The sequence below is a fragment of the Oncorhynchus keta genome, chromosome 13, assembly GCF_023373465.1.
Source record: "Oncorhynchus keta strain PuntledgeMale-10-30-2019 chromosome 13, Oket_V2, whole genome shotgun sequence".
NCBI lineage: Eukaryota > Metazoa > Chordata > Actinopteri > Salmoniformes > Salmonidae > Oncorhynchus > Oncorhynchus keta.
The window spans coordinates 35,720,489-35,744,590 of record NC_068433.1 but is presented as its reverse complement, the minus strand read 5'-3'; the positions used below and the strand labels follow the sequence as shown (position 1 = coordinate 35,744,590).

The window sequence follows — 24,102 nt, the reverse complement described above, 5'->3', positions numbered from 1 at the left end:
CCTTCTGCTTAAATAAGGATATAATATCAGCTAGTGCTCAGAAAAGGTCACTGCCCTTCAGATTCACAAGAGTCATATTTGTAGATAGTTTGTGTTTTTAAAAAGGAATATACCATTACGTACTTGATGTATAATAAGCATGATATTTATGTTGCATTTTATTATGGTGCATTTAAGCCTAATCCAATCCAGCCCCCCTTCAAGTTCTGTTTAGATGGAGGATATCCCCATGCCTCTGTTGTGCTCTGAGAGCACATGGCTGGGAAGAACTGGGAGGGTGGTTAGGCTACTCATTGACTTAAGTGTCTAATTTACAGTCACGTCCAACAGCACATACAGTGGGGAGAACAAGTTATTTGATAACCTGCAAAATTGGCAGTGTTTCCTACTTACAAAGCATGTAGAAGTCTGTAATTTGTATCATAGGTACACTTCAACTGTGAGAGACAAACAAAAATCCAGAAAATCACATTGTATGATTTTTAAGTAAATCATTTGCATTTTATTGCATGACATAAGTATTTGATACATCAGAAAAGCAGAACTTAATATTTGGTACAGAAACCTTTGTTTGCAATTACAGAGATCATACATTTCCTGTAGTTCTTGACCAGGTTTGCACACACTGCAGCTGGGATTTTGGCCCACTCCTACATACAGACCTTCTCCAGATCCTTCAGGTTTCAGGGCTGTCGCGGGGCAATACGGACTTTCAGCTCCCTCCAAAGATTTTCTATTGGGTTCAGGTCTGGAGACTGGCTAGGCCACTCCAGGACCTTGAGATGCTTCTTACGGTGCCACTCCTTAGTTGCCCTGACTGTGTGTTTCGGGTCGTTGTCATGCCGGAAGACCCAGCCATGACCCATCTTCAATGCTCTTACTGAGGGAAGGAGGTTGTTGCACCCCTCAATACGGTACAGTCGTCCTGTTCCCTTTGCAGAAAAGCATCCTCAAAGAATGATGTTTCCAGCTCCATGCTTCACGGTTGGGATGGTGATCTTGGGATTGTACTTACCTTGAACTTCTTCCATTTTCTAATAATTGTGCCAACAGTTGTTGCCTTCTCACCAAGCTGCTTGCCTATTGTCCTGTAGCCCATCCCAGCCTTATGCAGGTCTACAATTTTATCCCCGATGTCCATACACAGCTCTCTGGTCTTGGCCATTGTGGAAAGGTTGGAGTCTGTTTTATTGAGTGTGTGGACAGGTGTCTTTTACACAGGTAACGAGTTCAAACAGGTGCAGTTAATACAGGTAGTGAGTGGAGAACAGGAGGGCTTCTTAAAGAAAAACTAAGGTCTGTTAGAGCTGTAATTCTTACTGGTTGGTAGGTGGTAGGTGATCAAATACATGTCATGCAATAAAATGCAAATTAATTACTTAAAAATCATACAATGTGATTTTCTGGATATTTGTTTTAAATTCCGTCTCTCGCAGTTAAAATGTACCTATGATAAAAAAATACAGACCTCTACATGCTTTGTAAGTAGGAAAACCTGCAAAATCAGCAGTGTATCAAATACTTGTTCTCCCCACTGTAGCTTGTCATGTTAATACGTTGTGTAACTCTGTGTTCCAGTGCTGTTATCAGCTGTTGATATTCAATTGTTCCATGATCCAAAGATGTTTGCTTCACAGTGTTCAATATTAACTCGACATACTTAGCTCTGCATAATAGTCAGCAAACAAAAATACAAAGTGAGACAATCAGTTTTTGCTCCGAAGAGCTAATATCCTTAAACCTCCTAAAATTAAAGTATCCAAACCTCCAGAAATTGAAATTTTGCCTACGCATCTCTAGTTGTACTTAGGTCAAAACCTGACTTGTGTTTTTGATAGGGCCCGCCCTCTCAGGCCACACACTGAACAGATCTCAGGCTTTCACTGAGCTCTGTTGCACCGTTAACCAAGAAACCCTCACACCTATCAATCATCTATGGGAATCATCTGTCAGAATGATTCAGAGTAGCTACATCCTCTCTCAAATGAGCCCCTCTCCCCTAATCCAAAAATGCTTTTTTTATTCAAGGTCTGATGACAACTACAGAAGATGCACTGCCCTCTGCTGGCAAATTAATGGTCTCAATCAGTCAGTCTGGAATACCAGGGCAGAAGTCAATCCCTTGGCTGAGGTTGTACCCATAGACACAATATTCCTTACACCCCTCCAATAATTTTGAAATGTGCATCAAGTAGTGTATACTGGAGAGAGGGTTGATTTTGGACTAAATACACACACACTAACTGTGTACATGCTTCTCGTGTCGCTCTCACCTTGTCCTTGCAGGGTCTCGCACAGTCCTTGGACGCACAGACAGCGTTTTCATCATTGGAGTCCTCAGCTCCAGACCAGTCATATTTCGACGGTATATCCAGGATCTTCTTCTCTTTCCTTTTTTCCAGCCCCTCCCTGACAGCCTCAGACTTGACCACAGCTTTATCCTTCCTCTTCCTCTCCTTATCCTCTTTAGCCAGGCGCTTGGACAGCTGTTTCAGTTCACGGTTCTTATCCGGGTTCAGCTTCAGCTTCTTCTTCTTGGGTTTCCCCAGCGGGTCTAAGAGGCTCAGTTTCGGATCCTTTGAGGACTTGGGGGACCGCATCATGTCTCCGACCCCGGAGACAGCTGCCATGAGAAGCTGGTGCTCCGCCTTCTCCAGCTTCCTCTTCCTCTTCTTCTCAGAGTCCTTCATCTTGATCTTCATTGGCTTCTCAAACGGAGAATCCTCATGCTGGGAAGGGAAGACAGTAAAGAGGGATGGACACAATTGCTCAATTAATAATCCCTACTGAAAGTGCTTTTATGTCCATTAAGTATGTCCAGGTAACCAGCCTTCGCATCACCCATGTTCAGTTCAGATCATAAATGTCTGCTACATCATCATCATACATCATCTGCTAAATGACTTAAATGTAAATGTAAACATGTGTTTTCAGCCAGTGACTGCGTATTCTTTACTGGAGCTGCCCTCTTGGCCATGTCCAAATAAAATAACATGCAATGAACAAAAATATAAAATGCTACATGCAAACATTTCAGTTAATTCATATAAGGAAATCAGTCAATTGAAATAAATAAATTAGGCCTTAAATATACGTATTTCACATGAATGGGAATACACATATGCATAGAGTTATGATTCAGAAAGCCAGTCAGTATCTGGTGTGACCACCATTTGCCTCATGCTCGCAGCGTGACATCTCCTTCACATAGTGTTGATTGTGGCCTGTGGAATGTTGTCCCACTCATCGTCAATGGCTGTACAAAGTCGCTGGATATTGGCGGGAACTGGAACACGCAATCGTCAATCCAAAGCATTCCAAACTTGCTCAATGAGAGACATGTTTTTTATTTATTTATTTTACCTTTATTTAACCAGGTAGGCAAGTTGAGAACAAGTTCTCATTTACAATTGCGACCTGGCCAAGATAAAGCAAAGCAGTTCGACACATACAACGACACAGAGTTACACATGGAGTAAAACAAACATACAGTCAATAATACAGTATAAACAAGTCTATATACAATGTGAGCAAATGAGGTGAGAAGGGAGGTAAAGGCAAAAAAGGCCATGGTTGCAAAGTAAATACAATATAGCAAGTAAAACACTGGAATGGTAGTTTTGCAATGGAAGAATGTGCAAAGTAGAAATAAAAATAATGGGGTGCAAAGGAGCAAAATAAATAAATAAATTAAATACAGTTTGGAAAGAGGTAGTTGTTTGGGCTAAATTATAGGTGGGCTATGTAAAGGTGCAGTAATCTGTGAGCTGCTCTGACAGTTGGTGCTTAAAGCTAGTGAGGGAGATAAGTGTTTCCAGTTTCAGAGATACATGTCAGGTGAGTATGCAGGCCATGGAAGATCTGGGGCGTTTTTAGCTCCCAGGATGTGGACAGATCCTTGCAACATGGGGCCGTGCATTATCATGCTGAAACATGAGGTGATGGTGGTGGATTAATTGTACAACAATGGGCCTAAGGATCTCGTCAGTCTCTCTGTGCATTCAAATTGCCATTGATAAAATGCAATTGTGTTCATTGTCAGTAGCTTATGCCTGCCCATACAATAACCCCATCGCCACTATGGGGCACTCGGTTCACAATATTGACATCAGCTAACCGCTCACCCACACAAAACCATATTGTCATCTGCCTGGTACAGTTGAAACCGGGATTCATCAGCGAAAAGCACACTTTTCCAGCATGCCAGTGGCATTCGAAGGTGAGCATTTGACCATTGAAGTTGGTTACAACGCCAAACTGCAGTCAAGTCAAGACCCTTGTGAGGATGACAAGCATGCAGATGAGCTTCCCTGAGACGGCTTCTGACATTTTGTGCAGAAATTCTTTGGTTGTGCGGTTGTGGTAAAGAAATGAACATTAAATTATCTGGCACAGCTCTGGTGGACAGTCCTGCAGACATCATGCCAATTGCGTGCTCCCTCAAAACTTGAGACATCTGTGGCATTGTGTTGTGTGACAAAACTGCACATTATACTGGCCTTTTATTGTCCCCAGCACTAGGTGCACCTGTGTAATGATCATGCTTTTTAAATCAGCTTCTTGGTATGCCACACCTGTCACTTTACATGTTGCATTTATATTTTTGTTCAGTATAAAAATAAGTGTATAAACCAATGCCTCTCTCCTACCTCCATGACCTGTAGGAACCTCTCCTCGGAGGGAGGGTGTGTGGCCTCCAGGATCCTCCAGATGTGCTGGGTCTCGTCCAGGGACACCTCTAGCAGGTCCCCCACCATCATCAGCTCCTCCAACTGGGCCTTGGCCGGGGGGGACAGCTCCAGCACAGGGGGCTCCAGGGAGCGAGGCACCAGGGGCGTCTTCCTGGGCTGCTTCCTGGGGGTACTCTGGTCTGGAGGTTAGAGGGAGAGAATGATTCATCAATCAACCAATGAAAATACACATTTACTCAATATCTACATGTATAGTTTAATGTAAGTAACTTGAAATTCTCATTTCTAAATAAGGTCCCAAAGATAATACACACAAGGAAACAATACTCCAGAACATAAAATTAATTACACATTTATAAATTACTATTTTTAAGTATAACAGGGAGAGAGAGTTTGCGTAGCCATAGATTATAATGCCATGTCTTACTCTGAGAGCAGGACTTGGATGCAGAGGAGTAGGCGTGTTCAGCGCAGAAAGAGGGTGTGGTGGGCCACATGTGACTGACTACTTCCTCTGACTTGACAGGGATCTCCTCATCACAAAACAGGTACGGCTTCACTTCACCTGGGTCCTGACACACACACACACACACACACACACACACACACACACACACACACACACACACACACACACACACACACACACACACACACACACACACACACACACACACACACACACACACACACACACACACACACACACACACACACACACACACACGAGGCAGAGAGCTCGAGTGACAGCGAGAAAGTGGGGCAGGTGAGGACAATGCTAGAAAAGCAGGATTTGCTAAGTGCTGTGTCTTTGCATAAGATGTATTGAATAGCAATGTTTTACTGGTTTTGTTACTACTTCTGTTGAAACATTGTCTATAGAATAATAGCAGCTATACAGTAGTATTTGGTTCTTTTTTAATTGATTCAACAGGTGTTTTCGATATTTAAAACTTGAATACTTCAGAAAACTCTCCATTGGCCATGTTAAGTTCATGTTTGAAGTATCCCTATATTTCTGTTATTACGGGCTATCACTCTGTTATTAGTGCACCTGCGCAGGAGTCACGGGGTTGATGAACCTGGCCTGAGTGAAATGGCGAACATGTAGTGTGCTAATATGGTTTAGTAAACGCTGTTAAACTGGAACCTTGTCGTGGTGTAATTTCGAGTTAACAAGCCACACCACAGTACCTTCATGTCGTAGCCATATGTTTCCCTGATGTCCTCGTCAGAGTCCGTCTCCTCGTCATCGTAGTCGACAGACTGGCGTGGCGACGCTGCCCTGCTGAACCCTGCCTGCTGGAACGTCTGGATGTGACCCTATGGAGAACAGACGTCACAGTCATTCTGTTACTTCTCATCAGTAGTAATAACACTACCTTGGAACCAATCTCTGTTTTTAGCTCTCGAATGCACTGAACAAATAAGGAAGAGAAGGATATGACCTGGAAAAAAACACTTCAGTCTGTTCATCTTACTTACCTTATCTCTGAGCATCTTGTTTAGAGGAATGACTGGCCACGAGAGCCATATAGAGAGATAACGGCCAACTTTTACACTGGACGCCATGTTAGCGCCTACAAACTCTATACATGGATGGCTCTTAGTAGCATATGGCATCAGTAATCTCTTACCTGCAGGTCAGGGTTTGCGGCAGCCTTCTGCAGCTCGGCGTTGATGATCTTCTCGGTCTTCTCCCGGGCAGCCTGTTCTACCATCCTCTGACTGAGCACCGACAGCTTGGCCAGGGCCGAGGACAGCTCGTTTGTAGCCAGGGCCTGCCTGGCGCGGTCCTGCAAGTAGAGAGGAGTTTGATTAATCGATTCCATTAATGAATAGAGAGGAGTTTAAATAAACAAGACTTGTGTTTGACTCAGAATATGTGGCTTTTCACCACATACACTTCTTACTATGTTTTGCAAAATTTGATTTATCGAACCTAGCAACCATCAAATAATTGATTCTGAAAACTTGTGTTGAACACATCCCTACCTGTAGTGGTGCAAAGTACTTAAGTAAAAATACTTTAAAGTACATTTTAGTTGTTTGGGTTATCTGTACTTTACTGTTTATATTTTGGACAACTTTTACTTCACTACATTCCTAAAGCAAATAATGTACTTTTTACTCCATATATTTTCCTGACACCCAAAAGTACTTGTTTCATGTTGAATGATTAGTAGGACAGGAAAATTGTACAATTCACACACTTATCAAGAGAACATCCCTTGTCATCCCTACTGCCTCTGATCTGGCAGTCTCACTAAACACAAATGCTATTTTTGTAAATGAGTTGGAGTGTGCCCCTGGCTATCGGTAAATAACAACAAAAAAAACAAGAAAATGATGCCGTCTGGTTTGCTTAATATAAGGAAAGTAAAATAATGTATACTTTTGATACTTAAGTACACTACCCGTCAAAGGTTTTAGAACACCTACGCATTCAAGGGTTATTATTTTATTTTTGCTATTTTCTACATTGTACAATAATAGTGAAGAAATCAAAACTATGAAACAGCACATATGGAATCATGTAGTACCTAAAAAAGTATTAAATAAATAAAACAATATTTTACATTTGAGATTCTTCAAATAGCTGTCATCAAGGCAAAGTGTGGCTTTGCACACTTGGCATTCTCTAGACCAGTTTCAACTGGAATTATTTTCCAACAGTCTTGAAGGAGTTCCCACATATGCTGAGCACTTGCTGGCTGCTTTTCCTTCACTCTGTGGTCCAACTCATCCCAAACCATCTCAATTGGGTTGAAGTCGGGTGATTGTGGAGGCCAGGTCATCTGATGAGGCACTCCATCACGCTCCTTCTTGGTCAAATAGCCTTTAAACAGCCTGGAAGTGTGTTGGGTCATTGAAAAATAAAAGGGCAGTCCCACTAAGTGCAAACCAGATGGGATGGCATATCGCTGCAAAATGCTGTGGTAGCCATGCTGGTTAAGTGTGCCTTGAATTCTAAATAAATCACTGACAGTGTCACCAAGAAAGCACCCCCACACCATAACACCTCCTAAATGCTTCACATGGGCAACACACATTCAGAAATCACCCATTCACCCAGATCGCGTCTCACACGGCAGTGTGTGAGACACGGCAGTTGGAGCCAAAAATCTCCAATTTGGACTCCAGACCAATTCGACCACAAAGGCCTGATTCACAGTCTCCTCGGAACAGTTGATGTGTCTATTACTTGAACTCTGAAGAATTTATTTGGGCTGCAATTTCTGAGGCTGGTAACTCTAATGAACTTGTCCTCTGCAGCATAGGTCTTCCATTCCTGTGGCGTTCCTCATGAGAGCCAGTTTCATCATAGTGCTTGATGGTTTTTGAAACTGCACTTGAAGAAACTTTTAAAGTTCTTGAAATTTTCCACATGGACTGACCTTTTCTTCAAGTAATGGACTGTCATTTCTCTTTGCTTATTTGAGCTGTTCTTGCCATAGGGACTTTTTATTTTACCAAATAGGGTCATCTTCTACCTTGTCATAGCACAACTGATTGGCTCAAACGCATTAAGGAAAGACATTCCTTTTAAGAAGTCACACCTGTTAATTGAAATGCATTCCAGGTGACTACCTCATGAAGCTGGTTGAGAGAATGCCAAGAGTGTGCAAAGCTGTCATCAAGGCAAAGGGAGGCAACTTTGAAGAATCTCAAGTATTAAATATATTTTGATTTGTTTAACCTCTCTTGGGAAGGGGGAGGTATTTTCACCTCCGGATGAAAAGCGTGCCCAAATTAAACTGCCTGCTACTCAGGCCCATAAGCTAGTATAAGCATATAATTAGTAGCTTTAGATAGAAAACACACTAAAGTTACCAAAACTGTTAAAATAATGTCTGTGAGTGTAACAGAACTGATTTGGCAGGCAAAAACCTGAGGAAAATCCAACCAGGAAGTACTATTATTTTGAAAGGCTGTTTTTCCAATGAAAGCCTATCCATCATACTTAGGACCCAGTTCATGATCTCTGTGGCTTCCTCTACTTGTGGCCAGTCTTTTGGCATTGTTTCAGGATTTTACTCTGAAAAATTGAGGGAGATACAACACCTTCAATGAGTGGACAGTGGAAATTTCCAGACATGAGCCAAGCGCATGATTGGGAGCCGCCTTTGTTTACCTTTTCTATTGACAAAGCTTTTGTCCAGTTGAAATATTAGATTATTTATGACAAAAACAACCTGAGAATTGATTTTAAACATCGTTTGACATGTTTCTGCTAACTTTTATTATACTTAAAAATAAAAAAAGTGTTTGGACTTGTGCCCGTGCCTTGTGCATTTGAATTACTGGACTAAACGCGTGAACAAAAAGGAGGTTTTTGGTCATAAAGAGGGACATTATCAAACAAAACAAACATTTATTGTCTAACATGGAGACCAGGGAGTGCCACCAGATGAAGATCAAAGGTAAGTGATTAACTTTAACGCTATTTCTGACTTTTGTGACACCTCTCCTTGGTTGGAAAATGGCTGTATGGTTTTCTATGACTAGGCGCTGACCTAACATAATCGCAAAGTGTGCTTTCGCCGTAAAGCCTATTTGAAATCGGACACTGTGGCTGGATTTACAAGAAGTTTATCTTTAAAAATGGTGTATACTACTTGTATGTTTGAGGAATTTGAATTATGGCATTTCTGTTGTTTGGCGCCCTGCAATTTCACTGGCTGTTGTCGAGGTGGGACGCTAGATTGTACCAGACAGGTTGACACTTCTTTGGTTACTACATTTATTTATTTATTTTACCTTTATTTAACTTGGCAAGGGAGTTAACAGGTTAACGTTTCCTAATACCTAAAGTTCCATTACAAAAGTATTTCGAAGTGTTTTGCGAAAGTTTATCGTCGACTTTTTTACTTTTAAAAAATGACGTTACGTTACAAAACGCTATTTTTTTCCTTGATCACAGTCTTCATAGATCTAGGCTATATATGGACCGATTTAATCGAAAAAAAGACCCAATAGTGATGTTTATGGGACATCTAGGAGTGCCAACAAAGAAGATGGTCAAAGGTAATGAATGTTTTATATTTTATTTGTGCGTTTTGTGTAGCGCCGACTATGCTAATTATTTTGTTTACGTCCCCTGCAGGTCTTTTGGGGTGTTACATGCTATCAGATAATAGCTTCTCATGCTTTCGCCGAAAAGCATTTTAAAAATCTGACTTGTTGCCTGGATTCACAACGAGTGTAGCTTTAATTCAGTACTCTGCATGTGTATTTTAATGAACGTTTGAGTTTTAACGAGTGCTATTAGCATTTAGCGTAGTGCATTTGCATTTCCAGATGTCTAGATGGGACGCCTGCGTGTCGGGTAGGAGCAAGAGGTTAACCTCTCTGCGCACGGAACCTGCTAGCTGGCTGATATTCCACAACATACGGTGATCGCTACATAAATAGTCATATTAAACATTCATGAAAATACAAGTGCCTCACATGTATCGAAAGCCTAGAATCTTGCTAATCCAACTGAGTTGTCAGATTTAAAAAACAATTTATTGCGAAAGAATGCGATGCGATTATCTGAGCATAGAGCCCCATATATATATATATTTTTAACCAGCACAGGGGTAACAATTTGTAAGTCGCTCTGGATAAGAGCGTCTGCTAAATGACTTAAATGTAAATGTTAAATGGTAACATAATCACAAACTGCATTGAAATACATCATTTACCTTTGACGATCTTCGTCTGTTTGCAATTCCAATGCTCATCGTTACACAAAGAATGATCTTTTGTTTGATAAAATAGGCTATAAAAACTTAACACAAAACATTTTGTGAACCGCTTGTGTAGTGAATTCCGTCTCATTCCATTTTCGACGACACATTCCAGGTAAATCACCCACACAGAACGTGACTTTTCCAGTCATGTTTGGTTTCACTGCAATCAACTGGTTTGTTTGTAACACAATCAAACCTGATGGGCCATTTCACCGGACGTATTGACTGAAAGAAACCGATTTGAAGACAACAAGTAATGACATCATTGTGCACCAATGATTTGCCCGCTGTTTCATTGATTGACTGTCTTTTAATCCAATGACCACTGATCGTCTTGAAATCTAGCTGAGTAGATAGCCAATGAGCTGGGCTAAATGGTAATACGCCATGTTTATGTGTTGCAAGACCAACCCATGTAGTAAGCTCCAGCTTAAAGAGTCATGCGCTATTGAATTTTCATACCGGAAGAAGCGACGCATATTATGCACTGCATTGTTTGGTGAATGCGCAGATTCAGCTGTTTATCTATCAATCATTATGGTGACTAAGTCAGGGAAAGCTAAATTTAAGTCTAGATATACAGATGTACACACAACTTTAGAATAAATTGATTGTGAAGGTGAGACAGAGATTGTTGTAGGACGCTTCATTTAGCGATTGTGGAGGAATATTTTTTGAACGGGAGAGGACATCGTTTTGGACTGGTAAGCTCTTATCATGCTAATGCCCTTGTTTGAAATTAATAATAATATTATAATATTATTTGTGATTTTTTATTTATTTTAGAAGCAGTATATAAACATTTAGTGTCATGAAATGCGAGATGCGTGTGTCTGCCGCCCCACCCCAACCCACATGATATAGCCTATTTGAGGCTGTTGAGGAGAGGGCAGGACCACAACAATGGCCAAAGTGAAATGGAGACAGTAGATACAGCTGGTCTGTTGTAATATAATAAAGACAGTAGATCTAGCTGGTCTGTCATAATATAATAGAGACAGTAGATCTAGCTGAAATGTCATAATATAAAAGAGACAGTAGATCTAGCAGGTAATAATAATATAATAATATATTCAACCTTCAACTCTCTATATATATCTGTTTATTATACCTGTTGATACAGGGCTCATATGTGAAACTATTCTAACTGAACATTAACTCAGAATGGGAGTCTTATCCGGTGTCCTGTGTGAATTTAAGTATGCTCTCTCTAATTCTCTCTTTCTCTCTCTCGGAGGACCTGAGCCGTAGGACCATGCGTCAGGACTACCTGGCATGATGACTCCTTGCTGTCCCCAGTCCACCTGGCCTTGCCACTGTTCTGCCTGCGGCTATGGAACCCTAAACTGTTCATTTTTACTCTTGAGGTGCTGTCCTGTTGCACCCTCTTACAACCACTGTGATCTCCACCCGGCACAGCCAGAAGAGGACTGGCCATCCCTCATAGCCTGGTTCCTCTCTACGTTTCTTCCTAGGTTTTTGCCCTTCTAGGGAGTTTTTCCTAGCCACCGTGCTTCTACACCTGCATTGCTTGCTGTTTGGGGTTTTAGGCTGGGGCTATATAAATAGATTTGATAGAGGACTGAGGGTCATCCAAATATTGAAAGTGTGTAAATTAGATACCCATGTTATTTTGTAAATGTATATATTTTAATTTTCCCATATTTTTTCAAATTTTTTTTGGTGGGGGGGGTTAGAATACCATTTTGGCATTTTGTATATAGTTATTTGTTTCAAAATGTATACCTTCACTAATTTGGCCACTTGGGTACATTTGGGCTATTTGTGTGGGACACCTGGGTGACTTCATGATAAATGTCATGTAGCACACTCATTTTGGAAGTTATCATTCTGAAACTTTGCACAAGTACTGTTGCCCTCTTATATTTTTCACTGAAATTGTCCCCATCATCCTATCTGAATGTTTGTTTTATCTTGTTCATTTTAAAGATGATACAAAAAGAAAAAACGTATGTTTTTTTTTACCATTGTTTTATCTAAACCAGATCTATTCAATTCATATTTACACAAACTTCAGAGGGTTTTCTTTCAAATGGTACCAATATTATGCATATCCTTGGTTCTGTGCCTGAGCTACAGGCTGTTAGATTTGGTCTTCAGGCGGAAATTGCACAAAGTAGGGGGGGAGCTGCAAGAGGTTTTAAGAACAAATTCTTATTTTCAATGACGGCCTCGGAAAGGTGGGTTAACAGCCTATTCAGGGGCAGAACGACAGATTTGTACCTTGTCAGCTAACCTTCCAGTTACTAGTCCAACACTAACCACTAGGCTACCCTGCCACTACATGATTACATATGTGTTATTTCATAGTTTTGACGTATTCACTATTATTCTACAATGGCAGAAACTAGTAAATATAAAGAAAATGCTTGAATGAGCAGGTGTTCTAAAACTTTTGACAAGTAGTGTATATTTTAGCAATTAAAATATACTTTTGATACCTAAGTATATGTCAATTTTAATCAAGTAGTATTTTCCTGGGTGACTCACTTGTACTTGAGTAATTTTCTATTAAGGCATCTTTACTTTTACTCAAGTATAACAACTGAGTACTTTTTCCACAACTGCCTACCTGCCAGCCCATGGCCCTCTCAGTCAAGCACTGTAGGGCCTCCCCTTCAGGCAGACGCACCGGCAGCTTCTGGAGGGACACCAGGAGAGACAGGATGGTCTCCAGACGCGGGCGACGTGACCGCTGGCATAACGGGCACAGGAATTTGGCCTCCTTGCTGTTGCCTTGGCACCCGGCCGAGCCCATGAGCTTCTTCTGCGAGCCCGCTTTCGGTAATGGCACGCAGGCTCCGTGGAACCAGTCTTTGCACAGTTCACACTGCAACATAAACCCGCTGGCAGTTTTACGACACAGACAGAACTTGACCTCCTCGATGCGGTCAGACATGGCCATCTTAGCCAGGTTGGCAGCTCGGAGGGAGTGGATGGCCTCAACTTCTTTCTGCTCCTTGGATTTGAATGCTGCTACGACGATGGCCGGGTCACAGGCATCTTCATAACTCTCGTCAAGGTCGCTGAGACCCTCCAGGTCCAGACCCCTCTCCTTTTCAAGGAGCTCCTTGACTCGTCTGCGTTTGCTCTTGCTGTTGCCGTAGATACCAATATCCACACGCGGACTAAGGACCTAAGGAGAGACAACACACAGAGAATAGAGATTAGCACACATGCTATCTAACTACTAGTCCTATGATAATATTGGTCCTATTCTACCTACAGTATAGACAGATGGAATTCACAACAATCTGCATATGGTGGTCCGCCAACTTCTGCACTTTGGGGTCAGCATAGTCTGAAAGGGCTGCTTGGTTAGAAAAATCTTTCAAACCACCATCACAGCGACATACTCATCCATGATTTCCCAATGCCTAGGTACAACCCAACCCAGGGTATCATTTCTTACCTGTAGCAGGGTGTAGGTTGAGTTCTTCTTGAGGAAGGTGCGTGCAGTCCTCTCCCTCCAGGCGCGGGCTGAGGCCACCTGGGATTCGACCTGAGGCAGGGGGTCCAGCCGGACGGGGATGGAGCGACCCCTCGCCAGCAGGCTCTCCAGCTGCTCCAGGTATGCATAGTTACTGCCACCCTGAAGGCAGTGAGACATATGGGGGAAACATACAAGGAAATTAATCATTATCATCATAAAAAATAAAATAAAAATGTATGCATCGCACAGTATGACCCTTCCCATTCACATGTATCATTCATGTTCTGACAACAAGATTAATGACAAACCTATCTAGTAACAATAACCATGTTCCCAACCAACTATTTAAATGCAAGTCCATTTCCGGTTGGATAAAAAATTCAAAACTCACGACAGGCCTGATGGAAACAGTATCATTGCCTGTAAACTTTCCAAATGTCGACAGAACATAAATACACTAGACGGGATAATTGTTTTGTCGGTAAAATAGATAAATGGGACAAATTCAGTGGAAATGCTGTCACAGTAAATAATATGGTTCTGTGGTCCTCCCACTATGACTTGGAAAAGTATGCACACTGCAAAGTTAATTTATTTAATCTGTAGAATAATAATGAACTTCAGAGGGTGGTGAAAGTGCACAGTGATGAGCTTGATGCTTCTTTCCAATAAATATTGAGGGTCTTAATTTTATGCTGGTGGCATGATCTGAGCTTGGCTGTCAATAGATAAAAATGATCTCGCTCTTATCCATAACTTCATCATAAAGCCTACCCTCTGCTCTGTATCTGCGAGCTGTTGACAAGAGAGCACGTGCCAAAAAACAGATGGGGCACATTTGCTGTTTCTCTCAGACTTTGTGGCAAAACCATTGACAGCGTTAAAAATTGGGATGGAAACACATCGCAGATCTGATTTTTTATTAGGTACAGTTGAAGTCGGAAGTTTACATACAGTTAGGTTGGATTCATTAAAACTCGTTTTTCAACCACTCCACAAAGTTCTTGTTAAAACCTCGTGACTAGGGGGCAGTATTTTCATTTTTGGAAAAATAACGTTCCCAAAGTAAACAGGATATTTTGTCAGGACAAGATGCTAGAATATGCATATAATTGACAGTTTAGGATAGAAAACACTAACGTTTCCAAAACTGTCAAAATATTGTCTGTGAGTATAACAGAACTGATATTGCAGGCGAAAGCCTGAGAAAAATCCAATCCGGAAGTGCCTCATGTTTTGAAAGCTCTGCGTTCCAATGCGTCCCTATTGAGCAGTGAATGGGCTATCAACCAGATAACTTTTTCAACGTATTCCCCAAGGTGTCTACAGCATTGTGACATAGTTTTACGCCTATATGTTGAAGAATACCTGTAATCAGCTACATTGTGTAAGTGGTCACCTGATGGCTCTCAGAGTGATTCTCGCGTAAAATACAGGAGGTAGCCATTTTCCCACCCGGTCTTACTGAAAAAAGCTCTGTCGCGGTTGATATATTATGAATAGATATTTGAAAAACACCTTGAGGATTGATTATAAACAACTTTTGCCATGTTTCTATCAATATTATGGAGCTAATTTGGAATATTTTTCCCGCATGGTCGTGACCGCTATTTCCAGTCGATTTCTCAGCCAAACGTTTATTTTTTATTTTACCTTTATTTTACTAGGCAAGTCAGTTAAGAACAAATTCTTATTTTCAATGACGGCCTAGGAACAGTGGGTTAACTGCCTGTTCAGGGGCAGAACGACAGATTTGTGCCTTGTCAGCTCAGGGATTTGAACTTGCAAACTTTCGGCTACTAGTCCAACGCTCTAACCACTAGGCTACCCCAACGTGAAGAACAAACGGAGCTATTTCGCCTACAAACATTTTTCTGGAAAAAAGGAACATTTGCTATCTAACTGGGAGTCTCGTGGGTGAAAACATCCGAAGCTCATCAAAGGTAAACGATTTAATTTGATTGCTTTTCTGATTTCCGTGACCAAGTTACCTGCTGCTAGCTGGACAAAATGCTATGCTAGGCTATCGATAAACTTACACAAATGCTTGTCTAGCTTTGGCTGTAAAGCATATTTTGAAAATCTGAGATGACAGGGTGATTGACAAAAGGCTTAGCTGTGACTCAATATTTTTCACTTGTGATATTCATGAATAGGAACATTTTCTAGTAATATTTATGTACGTTGCGTTATGCTAATTAGTGTCAGTCGATGATTACGCTCCCGGATCCGGGATGGAGTGTCACTAGAGGTTAACAAACTATAGTTTTGGCAAGTCGGTTAGGACATCTACTTTGTGCATGACAAGTAATTCTTCCAAAAATTGTTTACAGACAGATTATTTCACTGTATCACAATTCCAGTGGGTCAGAAGTTAACATTCACTAAGATGACTGTGCCTTTAAACAGCTTGGAAAATTTCAGAAAATTATGTCATGGCTTTTAAAGCTTCTGATAGGCTAATTGACATCATTTGAGTCAATTGGAGGTGTACCTGTGGATGTATTTCAAGGCCTTTGCCTTCAAAGTCAGTGCCTCTTTGCTTGACACCATGGGAAAATCTAAATAAAGCAGCCAAGTCCTCAGAAATATAATTGAATCCTACAGACGAAGAACCATATATGTGACATAAAAAAAATAAGAGATATACATGAAAAATCATTATTGGACACCCCTTTTCTATAGTAAACCGGTTTCACAAGCTTTCCACGCGCTAATTAACAATAATTTTAAATTTAAAAATAGGCTCTCGTGGAATAACCGTTTATGTGCACCACTCAGAATGGACGGACAAGCGCGCAACCTTTCTGTTGCTGATGAAAATCGCAGAAATGTGGGAAAGAAACGTAAAACAAAACTAAAATAATGGAAAGACAGGCAAAGGAAGGTCTTACGGGATGCGGGAAAACCCTATACAAATCGTAAGGGTCAATAAAAAAAACAGGGAAAAGCTGTCCAAAAGAGGTATGTGGAAGAACCGTATATCAAACAATCAAGCTAGCTAGCTATAGGAGTACAGTAACTAACATGTATGTTCTGGGTTGTCTAATTTGTAACTATAGAGAAAACATATTAGCTAAAGTCTTTGGCTACTAACTCATACATTATCGTTACAAATGTTATTGCTAGATTATAGAAGAAACATAGCTAGCTACTTTTTCTCCATCCACCGGATGATTCGACATGGCTACAGTAGCTAGCTAGTTACACTGTATCCTGCAGGGAAGAGCATGTTCCACGACGTGCAGAAAGGATTGTGGAAAGTTGACTGATGATGAGTGCAAGCTGCATCTGTTCAACAGTTTCTACACGGTCCCATGCGAGAAACAACAAGCGTTGATTCTCTCCGGCTCAGAACAGGTTAGAAATAAGACAAAACGCCTATTATTATAATGGCTATATTGAACACTTGCATAGTTTAACTTTGACAGTAATGATACGTACATTAACATTAACTCTAAAAGTGCAGTGTTACACAATGGTGCAATACAAACTCATTCTGTGTATAGATTGGGAGTGTGTGAAAGATGGAGATCCTGATCAAGCAATATCCTGAATGTGCTACAGTATATTAAATTCTGAATTCATCATTGTCAATTTTTATTGCAGCATGAGGTGAAACGGAGACGTAAACCTGAGGAGAACAAATGACGGAAACAAACCTTCAAATACTATGTACAGCAAGCAGGCCAGAGATTGAATGTGTGCAAGGTCACTTTGATGTCTATATTCCAGCTAACCAACAGCCATCTTCAGGCAAGTGAAAATATGAATTAATGTCTATATGAATATCAATTACAAACATATTGTATTCTCTGTACTAGTTTTTAATAACCTGCTAATTGAAATGTAATTGTTTTGGTCAGGTTATTCAGGAAAAGTTAGCTGAGGCAGGTGAGGTTGCAGGGTCTCCAGATCAGGCTACTGAGGCTAGGTCTCCTTTAGAAGATGGAAGAGGGAAGCATAGCAATAGGTAATGCGCAATGGATTCCAGCCTGGATTATTTCACTATATCAGTACTCTAAACAATCTTCTAAACATTAACATAGAGTATCGAATGGATGAATAGCGAATTCTGAAACAAAAATATACATATGTTTATTACTTTTAAACAAAATGATGGTAACTAAGCTGTCCAACTACCACCTGAGCATTGAGGACTGAGTGCCAATTACCTTCCCGGACAGCACTGGCCTAATTCTCGCCGCCCTACAGGACCCCCCGGCCACAAACGGCAATGGCGTGACCGGGATTTGTACCCCGGTTATAGCGACACAGTTGCACTCTAAGACAGGTCCCTAGACCATTGAAAGAATACAAGTTCAACAACATCGTGTCTCCTTACAGGCCACATCGGATACATGCTACAGTGAAAGAGGGCATCAAGGAGCACATTCCATCTTTCCCAAGAACCCAGAACCACTACTCTCGGATGAAGGGGGATGTACACAGAGAATACCTCAGCCCTGATCTGAATTGGTTGCTGATGATATTTGAAGCACAACCAGCAAAACCATTCAAGGTGATGAGGATGCAATGTGAAGACTTCAGGCACCTCCCTGATTCTGTCCTCAAGCGACCAGCTGGACTACAGATCACCTCAGTGAGGTGGTTAAAAGTCACAGGTATTGCACAGAGAATAGTTTACTAACATCCCATCAACATGCAACATGTTGTTCTAACAATAAAATATCCTAATGCTTGACTGATTATTGATGTCAGGAACTTAAAATGTTTCTGTTCTAATTTCAGTTGAGGATCCTTGGAATCTGTACGCCAGACAGAGCCACATTTAATCCCTATTTGAGGGATTGAAATCGTGGCTGATCTCCAAACCAAAACAAGGAGTTACACCTCAACCTCCCTATTTTGCAAGCCACTACGCTAGAGCATACGAGTCCTCTGCCCATCAAAAAAAACAAGTACCAAGATCTGATGACCATGCTGAACTACTTGCCAGCTGCATCACGCTCTTTTTATAAATCACTGCAGAGTGAATAATTTGTTAACAAGCTACATAATTAACCGTTTTTTTTGTGAGTTTATGATCCCCTGAACCTGTATAGTGTGTTGAATCTGAATACATTTCAGGAGACATGTCACCCCTATTGTAGGAAATTAAATGTATAGTAGGTGTTTTCTATGTGAATCAATTTGTGTATGATTTGAACCAGCACAATATATTGAATTAATTTAATTTTAAGATGTTCCTAGTGTAGAAAATGTTATGTACAATGTGTTCTGTTGATAATTATTTTGTGTGTGATCATTTGAACCTTTTTTAATCTGAATTAATTAAAAACAAATAAGTCATCACATACAGTATGTGAGTATTCATTTGATCTTGATTGCCTTTTTTAATCATTACAATATACAGTACTGTCATCACATTTAGCATAAACTCTAAGCAGTTAATACTTATTTACTGCTGTCACCTCAGTACAGAAGGACATTTCTTTCCTTTAGCGTGGGTTTAACGCAATTCAAAACTTAATTGCTGATCATAGTGTTAAACGCAAAGAGAATGGTTTTCTGAACGTTTTGTAATATTGACCTTAGGGACCTGCATATTGGTACATCACATTGATCCATATTTGATATTTACAAGTTGTGCTTATTTTGATTGAATTGATTTAATTGTATTCTATTTTTGTAGTTATTCTATGGTATGTTCACATTGAGGGCTTCATTTTAAATGAGACTAAGATTTCATGACACAAAATAAAGTCATAGGTGCTAAAGTTTATAGAGCACCTTTAAATGAACCTCTATATAAATTAATTAACTACAAATTGCATTTAAGTTATTTACATGAAGGGCATTTGTACTTGAAAGTACTTAAAACATCATATCAGGTGTTAAAAAAGGACATCTTACAAGAGTCATGCAAAATGTCACATATACTGTTCTTCCACAAACTGAAATCATCACTGGAGATATACTGTTAAAATTAAAACGGCAATAAAAAAAGCATTTTTTGAAATAACAAAATAATATCAATTGTTATTGGAAGATATGGGTATGGTGAATTATTTGTCAACCATAAAACACCTAATGTGGTACACACAATTAATAATATAAAAATAACTGATTATCTTAAAATGGAAAAACTGTCGCATATATGGTTCTTCATCTGTAGGATTCAATTGTAGACCTCTGGTTCATCCTTGGTAGCAAATTCCAAACACCTGAAGGTACCACGTTCATCTGTACAAACAATAGTACACAGTACACAGTATAAACCCCATGGTACCATGCAGCGTTCATACCGCTCAGGAAGGAGACGCATTCTGTCTCCTAGAGATGAACGTACTATGGTGTGAAAAGCACAAATCAATCCCAGAACAGCAGCAAAGGACCTTGTGAAGATGCTGGAGGAAACAGTCACAAAGGTATCTATATCCACAGTAAAATGAGTCCTACATCGACATAACCTGAAAGGACACTCAGCAAGGAAAAAGCCACTGCTTCAAAAACGCCATAAAAAAAGCCAGACTACGGTTTGCCACTGCACATGGGGACGAAGACCGTGCTTTTTGGAGAATTGTCCTCTGGTCTGATGAAACAAAAATAGAACTGTTTGGCCATAATGACCATCGCTATGTTTGGAGGAAAAAGGGGCATGCTTGCAAGCCGAAGAACACCATCCCAACCGTGAATCACAGGGTGTCAGCATCATATGTTGTGGGGGTGCTTTGCTGCAGGAGGGACTGGTGCACTTCACAAAATAGATGGCATCATGAGGTAGTAAAATGATGTGGATTTCGTGAAGCTACATCTTAAGACATCAGTTAAAGCTTGATCGCAAATGGGTCTTCCAAATGGACAATGACCCCAAGCTTACTTCCAAAGTTGTGGCAAAATGGCTTAAGAACAACAAAGTCAAGGTATTGGTGGAGTGGCCATCACAAAGCCCTGATCAATCCTATTGAAAATGTGTGGGCAGAATTGAAAAAGCGTGTATGAGCAAGGAGGCCTACAAACCTGACTTAGTTACACCAGCTCGGTCAGGAGAAATGGGCCAAAATTCACCCAACTTATTGTGGGAAACTTCTGACCCACTGGGAATGTGATGAAAGAAATTAAAGCTGAAATAAATCATTCTCTCTACTCTTATTCTGACATTTCACATTCTTAAAATAAAGTGGTGATCCTAACTGACCTAAGACAGGGAATTCTTACTAGGATTAAATGTTAGGAATTGTGAAAAACTGAGTTTAAATGTAATTGGCTAAGGTGTGTGTAAACTTTCGACTTCAACTGTGAATGAAAAGTTGTGCTTTTTATTTGCACTACGTCATTAAGCACAGCTTTTGACTCCCAAGAAGCCAGTTTGCTGGAAACAGACCTTTGCTGGTAAAATGTGCATATATTTTGGTGTTCCAATATTAGAATATTAGTCGTCGTCCCCCAATTCCGTGATATCCAATTGGTAGTTACAGTCTTGTCTCATCGCTGCAACTCCTGTACGGACTTTGTACAGCTGGCGACCGAAGTCAGTCGCTAGAGTGCGATGGGACAAGGAAATCCCGGCCGGGCAAACCCTCCCCTAAACCCGACGATACTGGGCCAATTGTGTGCCGCCTCATGGTTCTCCCTGTCACGGGCAGCCGGCTTCGGTTGCTCGCACACCCCCATCGCTTCAGAGTATATTACTCGCACACCACCCACCGCTTCAGAGTATATTACTCGCTAATGTCCAGTCCGTAGTTAACTAGGATCAAACCCGGGGCTGTAGTAAGGCCTCAAGAACTGCAACTGCAGTGCCACTAGGGATGCCCCCGCTTGAAAATCTTTCGATAAATTGATGGAAACATAGCTAATGTAAGCTTCTAACAAATGATCAGGCCATTCCGTTGCGTATAAACAGAGCCGAGCGCATCAAAGACAAATATTGAAAGATGCCCGTCTATCCTGTAGCTACATCTATATACATCACAAATTGAATCTATACTTAGTAATTACCGTGCGACGCGACACTACCTGAATGTCATCCACCTTGGCACTCCACTCCTTGGCCTTGTACAGAGCATCTCGGAGGGCCAGGACGTTGGGCAGGTAGGCTGGTATGTTCCTGGCCTCTATCATGATGCTCTCCAGGGTTAGCATGCTGTGCCGAGGCCTGGGGGAGGAAAGCGACAAGAAATAATGGATTTGGAGAAATTCATCATCTCACAGTTACAGGCATCCTTTGATGCAATATGCTAAACAGGAATTGGATTTGCCCAACATTTTTGCGAAGGTGTACCCTATTGAACACGACCCAAGCATATGACAGCAAAGCTAAAGGCATATGCTGTAAACGAGAGAGGGCATGTATTATATGTATTGATATGTATTATTTCTTACATTGTTAGCCCAGAAAGTGTTGTGTGTTATTATATACAGCCGGGAAGAACTATTGGATACCAGAGAGACGTCAACTTACCGGCACTATGACTAGGAATACGACTTTCCCAAATCAGTGCCTTTGTCTGCATCTCCCAGGGCATTTGAACTGATTCAAGAGGCCGACCCAAAACAACACAGACAGAGGAGAGGGTGCCGGAGCGGTCTTCTTGTGAGGCTTCGGTTGCTCGCACACCCCCATCGCTTCAGAGTATATTACTCGCACACCACCCACCGCGTCAGAGTATATTACTCGCTCATGTCCAGTCCCTAGTTAACAAAGTCGACGAAATTAGGGCAAGAGTTACTTTCCAAAGAGATATCCGGGATTTTAACACTGTTTCACAGAGACATGGCCAGCTGGAGACATGCCGTCGGAGTCCGTACAGCCAACGGGATTTTCAGTGCATCGTGCCGTCAGAAACAAACATCTCTCTGGTAAGAAGAAAGGCGGGGGTGTATGGTTCATGATTAACGAGTCATGGTGTAATTCTAACAACTTACAGGAAGTCCTTTTGTTCACCTAACCTCAAAATCCTCAATCAAATGCCGACCGTATTATCTCCCAAGAGAAATCCTCGGTTATCGTAACAGCCGTGTACATCCCCCCACAAGCAGATACCAAGACGGCCAAAAAGGAACTTCACTGGACTTTATGCAAACTGGAAAACATATATTCTGATGCTGCATTTATTGTTGCTGGGGATTTTAACAAAGCTGAGAACAAGGATACCTAAATTCTATCAGCATATCGATTGCAGTAAACAAGTGAGTAACATACTCGATCACCGCTACACTAACTTCCGTAATACATACAAGGCCATCCCCCACCATCCTTTTGGCAAATCTGACCATGAGTCCATTGGGAAGCACCCGTGCTTAGGTCTATTCAACGCTGGTCTGACCAATCGGATTCCACGCTTCAAGATCGCTTTAATCACATGGACTGGGATATGTTCTGGGTAGCCTCAGATAACAACATTGACGTATACGCTGTCTCGGTGAGCGAGTTTATAAGGAAGTGTATAAGAGATGTTATACCCACTGTGACTATTAAAACCTTCCCGAACCAGAAACCATGGATTGATGGAAGCATTCGCGCAACAATTGAAGACACGTACCGCATTTAATCATGGCAAGGTGACTGGAAAATGGCTGAATACAAACAGTATAGTTAAGTCAATGCCTAAGGCAATAAAACAAGCAAAGAGTCCGTATAGAGACGAAGTGGAGTTGCAATTCAATGCCTAAAACACGAGATGTATGTGGCAGGGTTCACAATCACAGATACAAAAAAAACAAGCCCCGTCGTGGACATCGACATCTTGCTCCCAGACAAATTAAAACGACTTCGTTGCACGCTTTGAAGATAATACAGTGCCACCGACACAGCCCACTACCAAAGACTGTGGGCACTCCTACGTGAGTAAAAAAATGTGTTAACTCTCGCAAGGCAGCCGGCCCAGACCACATCCCTAGCCCCATCCTCAGAGCATGCTCAGACCAGTCTGTTGTGCCCACATGTTTCAAGATGGGAACAGGAACAATGGTGGCCAAGAAAGCTAAGTGAACTAAATGACTATCGCCCCGTAGCACTTACTTCTTTCATCATGATCACTTCCACCCTACCTTTCACACCACTACCATTTGCTTAAAGCCCCAATAAGTCCACAGACGATGCAATCGCCATCACACTGAACACTGCCCTATCCCATCTGGACAAGAGGAATACCTATGTAAGAATGCTGTTCATTGACTATAGCTCAGCACTCAACACCACAGTACCCTCCAAACTCATCATTAAGCTTGAGAGCCTGGGTCTCGACCCCGC

General features: G+C 41.2%; 1 protein-coding gene across 10 annotated transcripts in view; it reads right to left on the bottom strand.

Moving 5' to 3' along the window:
* LOC118372493 (lysine-specific demethylase 5A-like) overlaps positions 1-24,102 on the bottom strand; it is a 93,782-nt gene that overhangs the window by 1,450 nt on the left and 68,230 nt on the right. For 9 of the 10 annotated variants that reach the window (XM_052460052.1, XM_052460042.1, XM_052460043.1 and 6 more), the window contains 8 exons: positions 21,849-22,005; positions 13,863-14,042; positions 13,023-13,586; positions 6,329-6,487; positions 5,886-6,014; positions 5,119-5,263; positions 4,650-4,870; positions 2,274-2,729 (listed from right to left, as the gene is read on the bottom strand). In XM_052460052.1, the coding sequence (XP_052316012.1) occupies positions 2,274-2,729; positions 4,650-4,870; positions 5,119-5,263; positions 5,886-6,014; positions 6,329-6,487; positions 13,023-13,586; positions 13,863-14,042; positions 21,849-22,005 (2,011 nt within the window). The remainder of the gene's footprint in view (positions 1-2,273; positions 2,730-4,649; positions 4,871-5,118; positions 5,264-5,885; positions 6,015-6,328; positions 6,488-13,022; positions 13,587-13,862; positions 14,043-21,848; positions 22,006-24,102) is intronic. The other variant, XM_052460046.1, reaches the window with a different exon arrangement.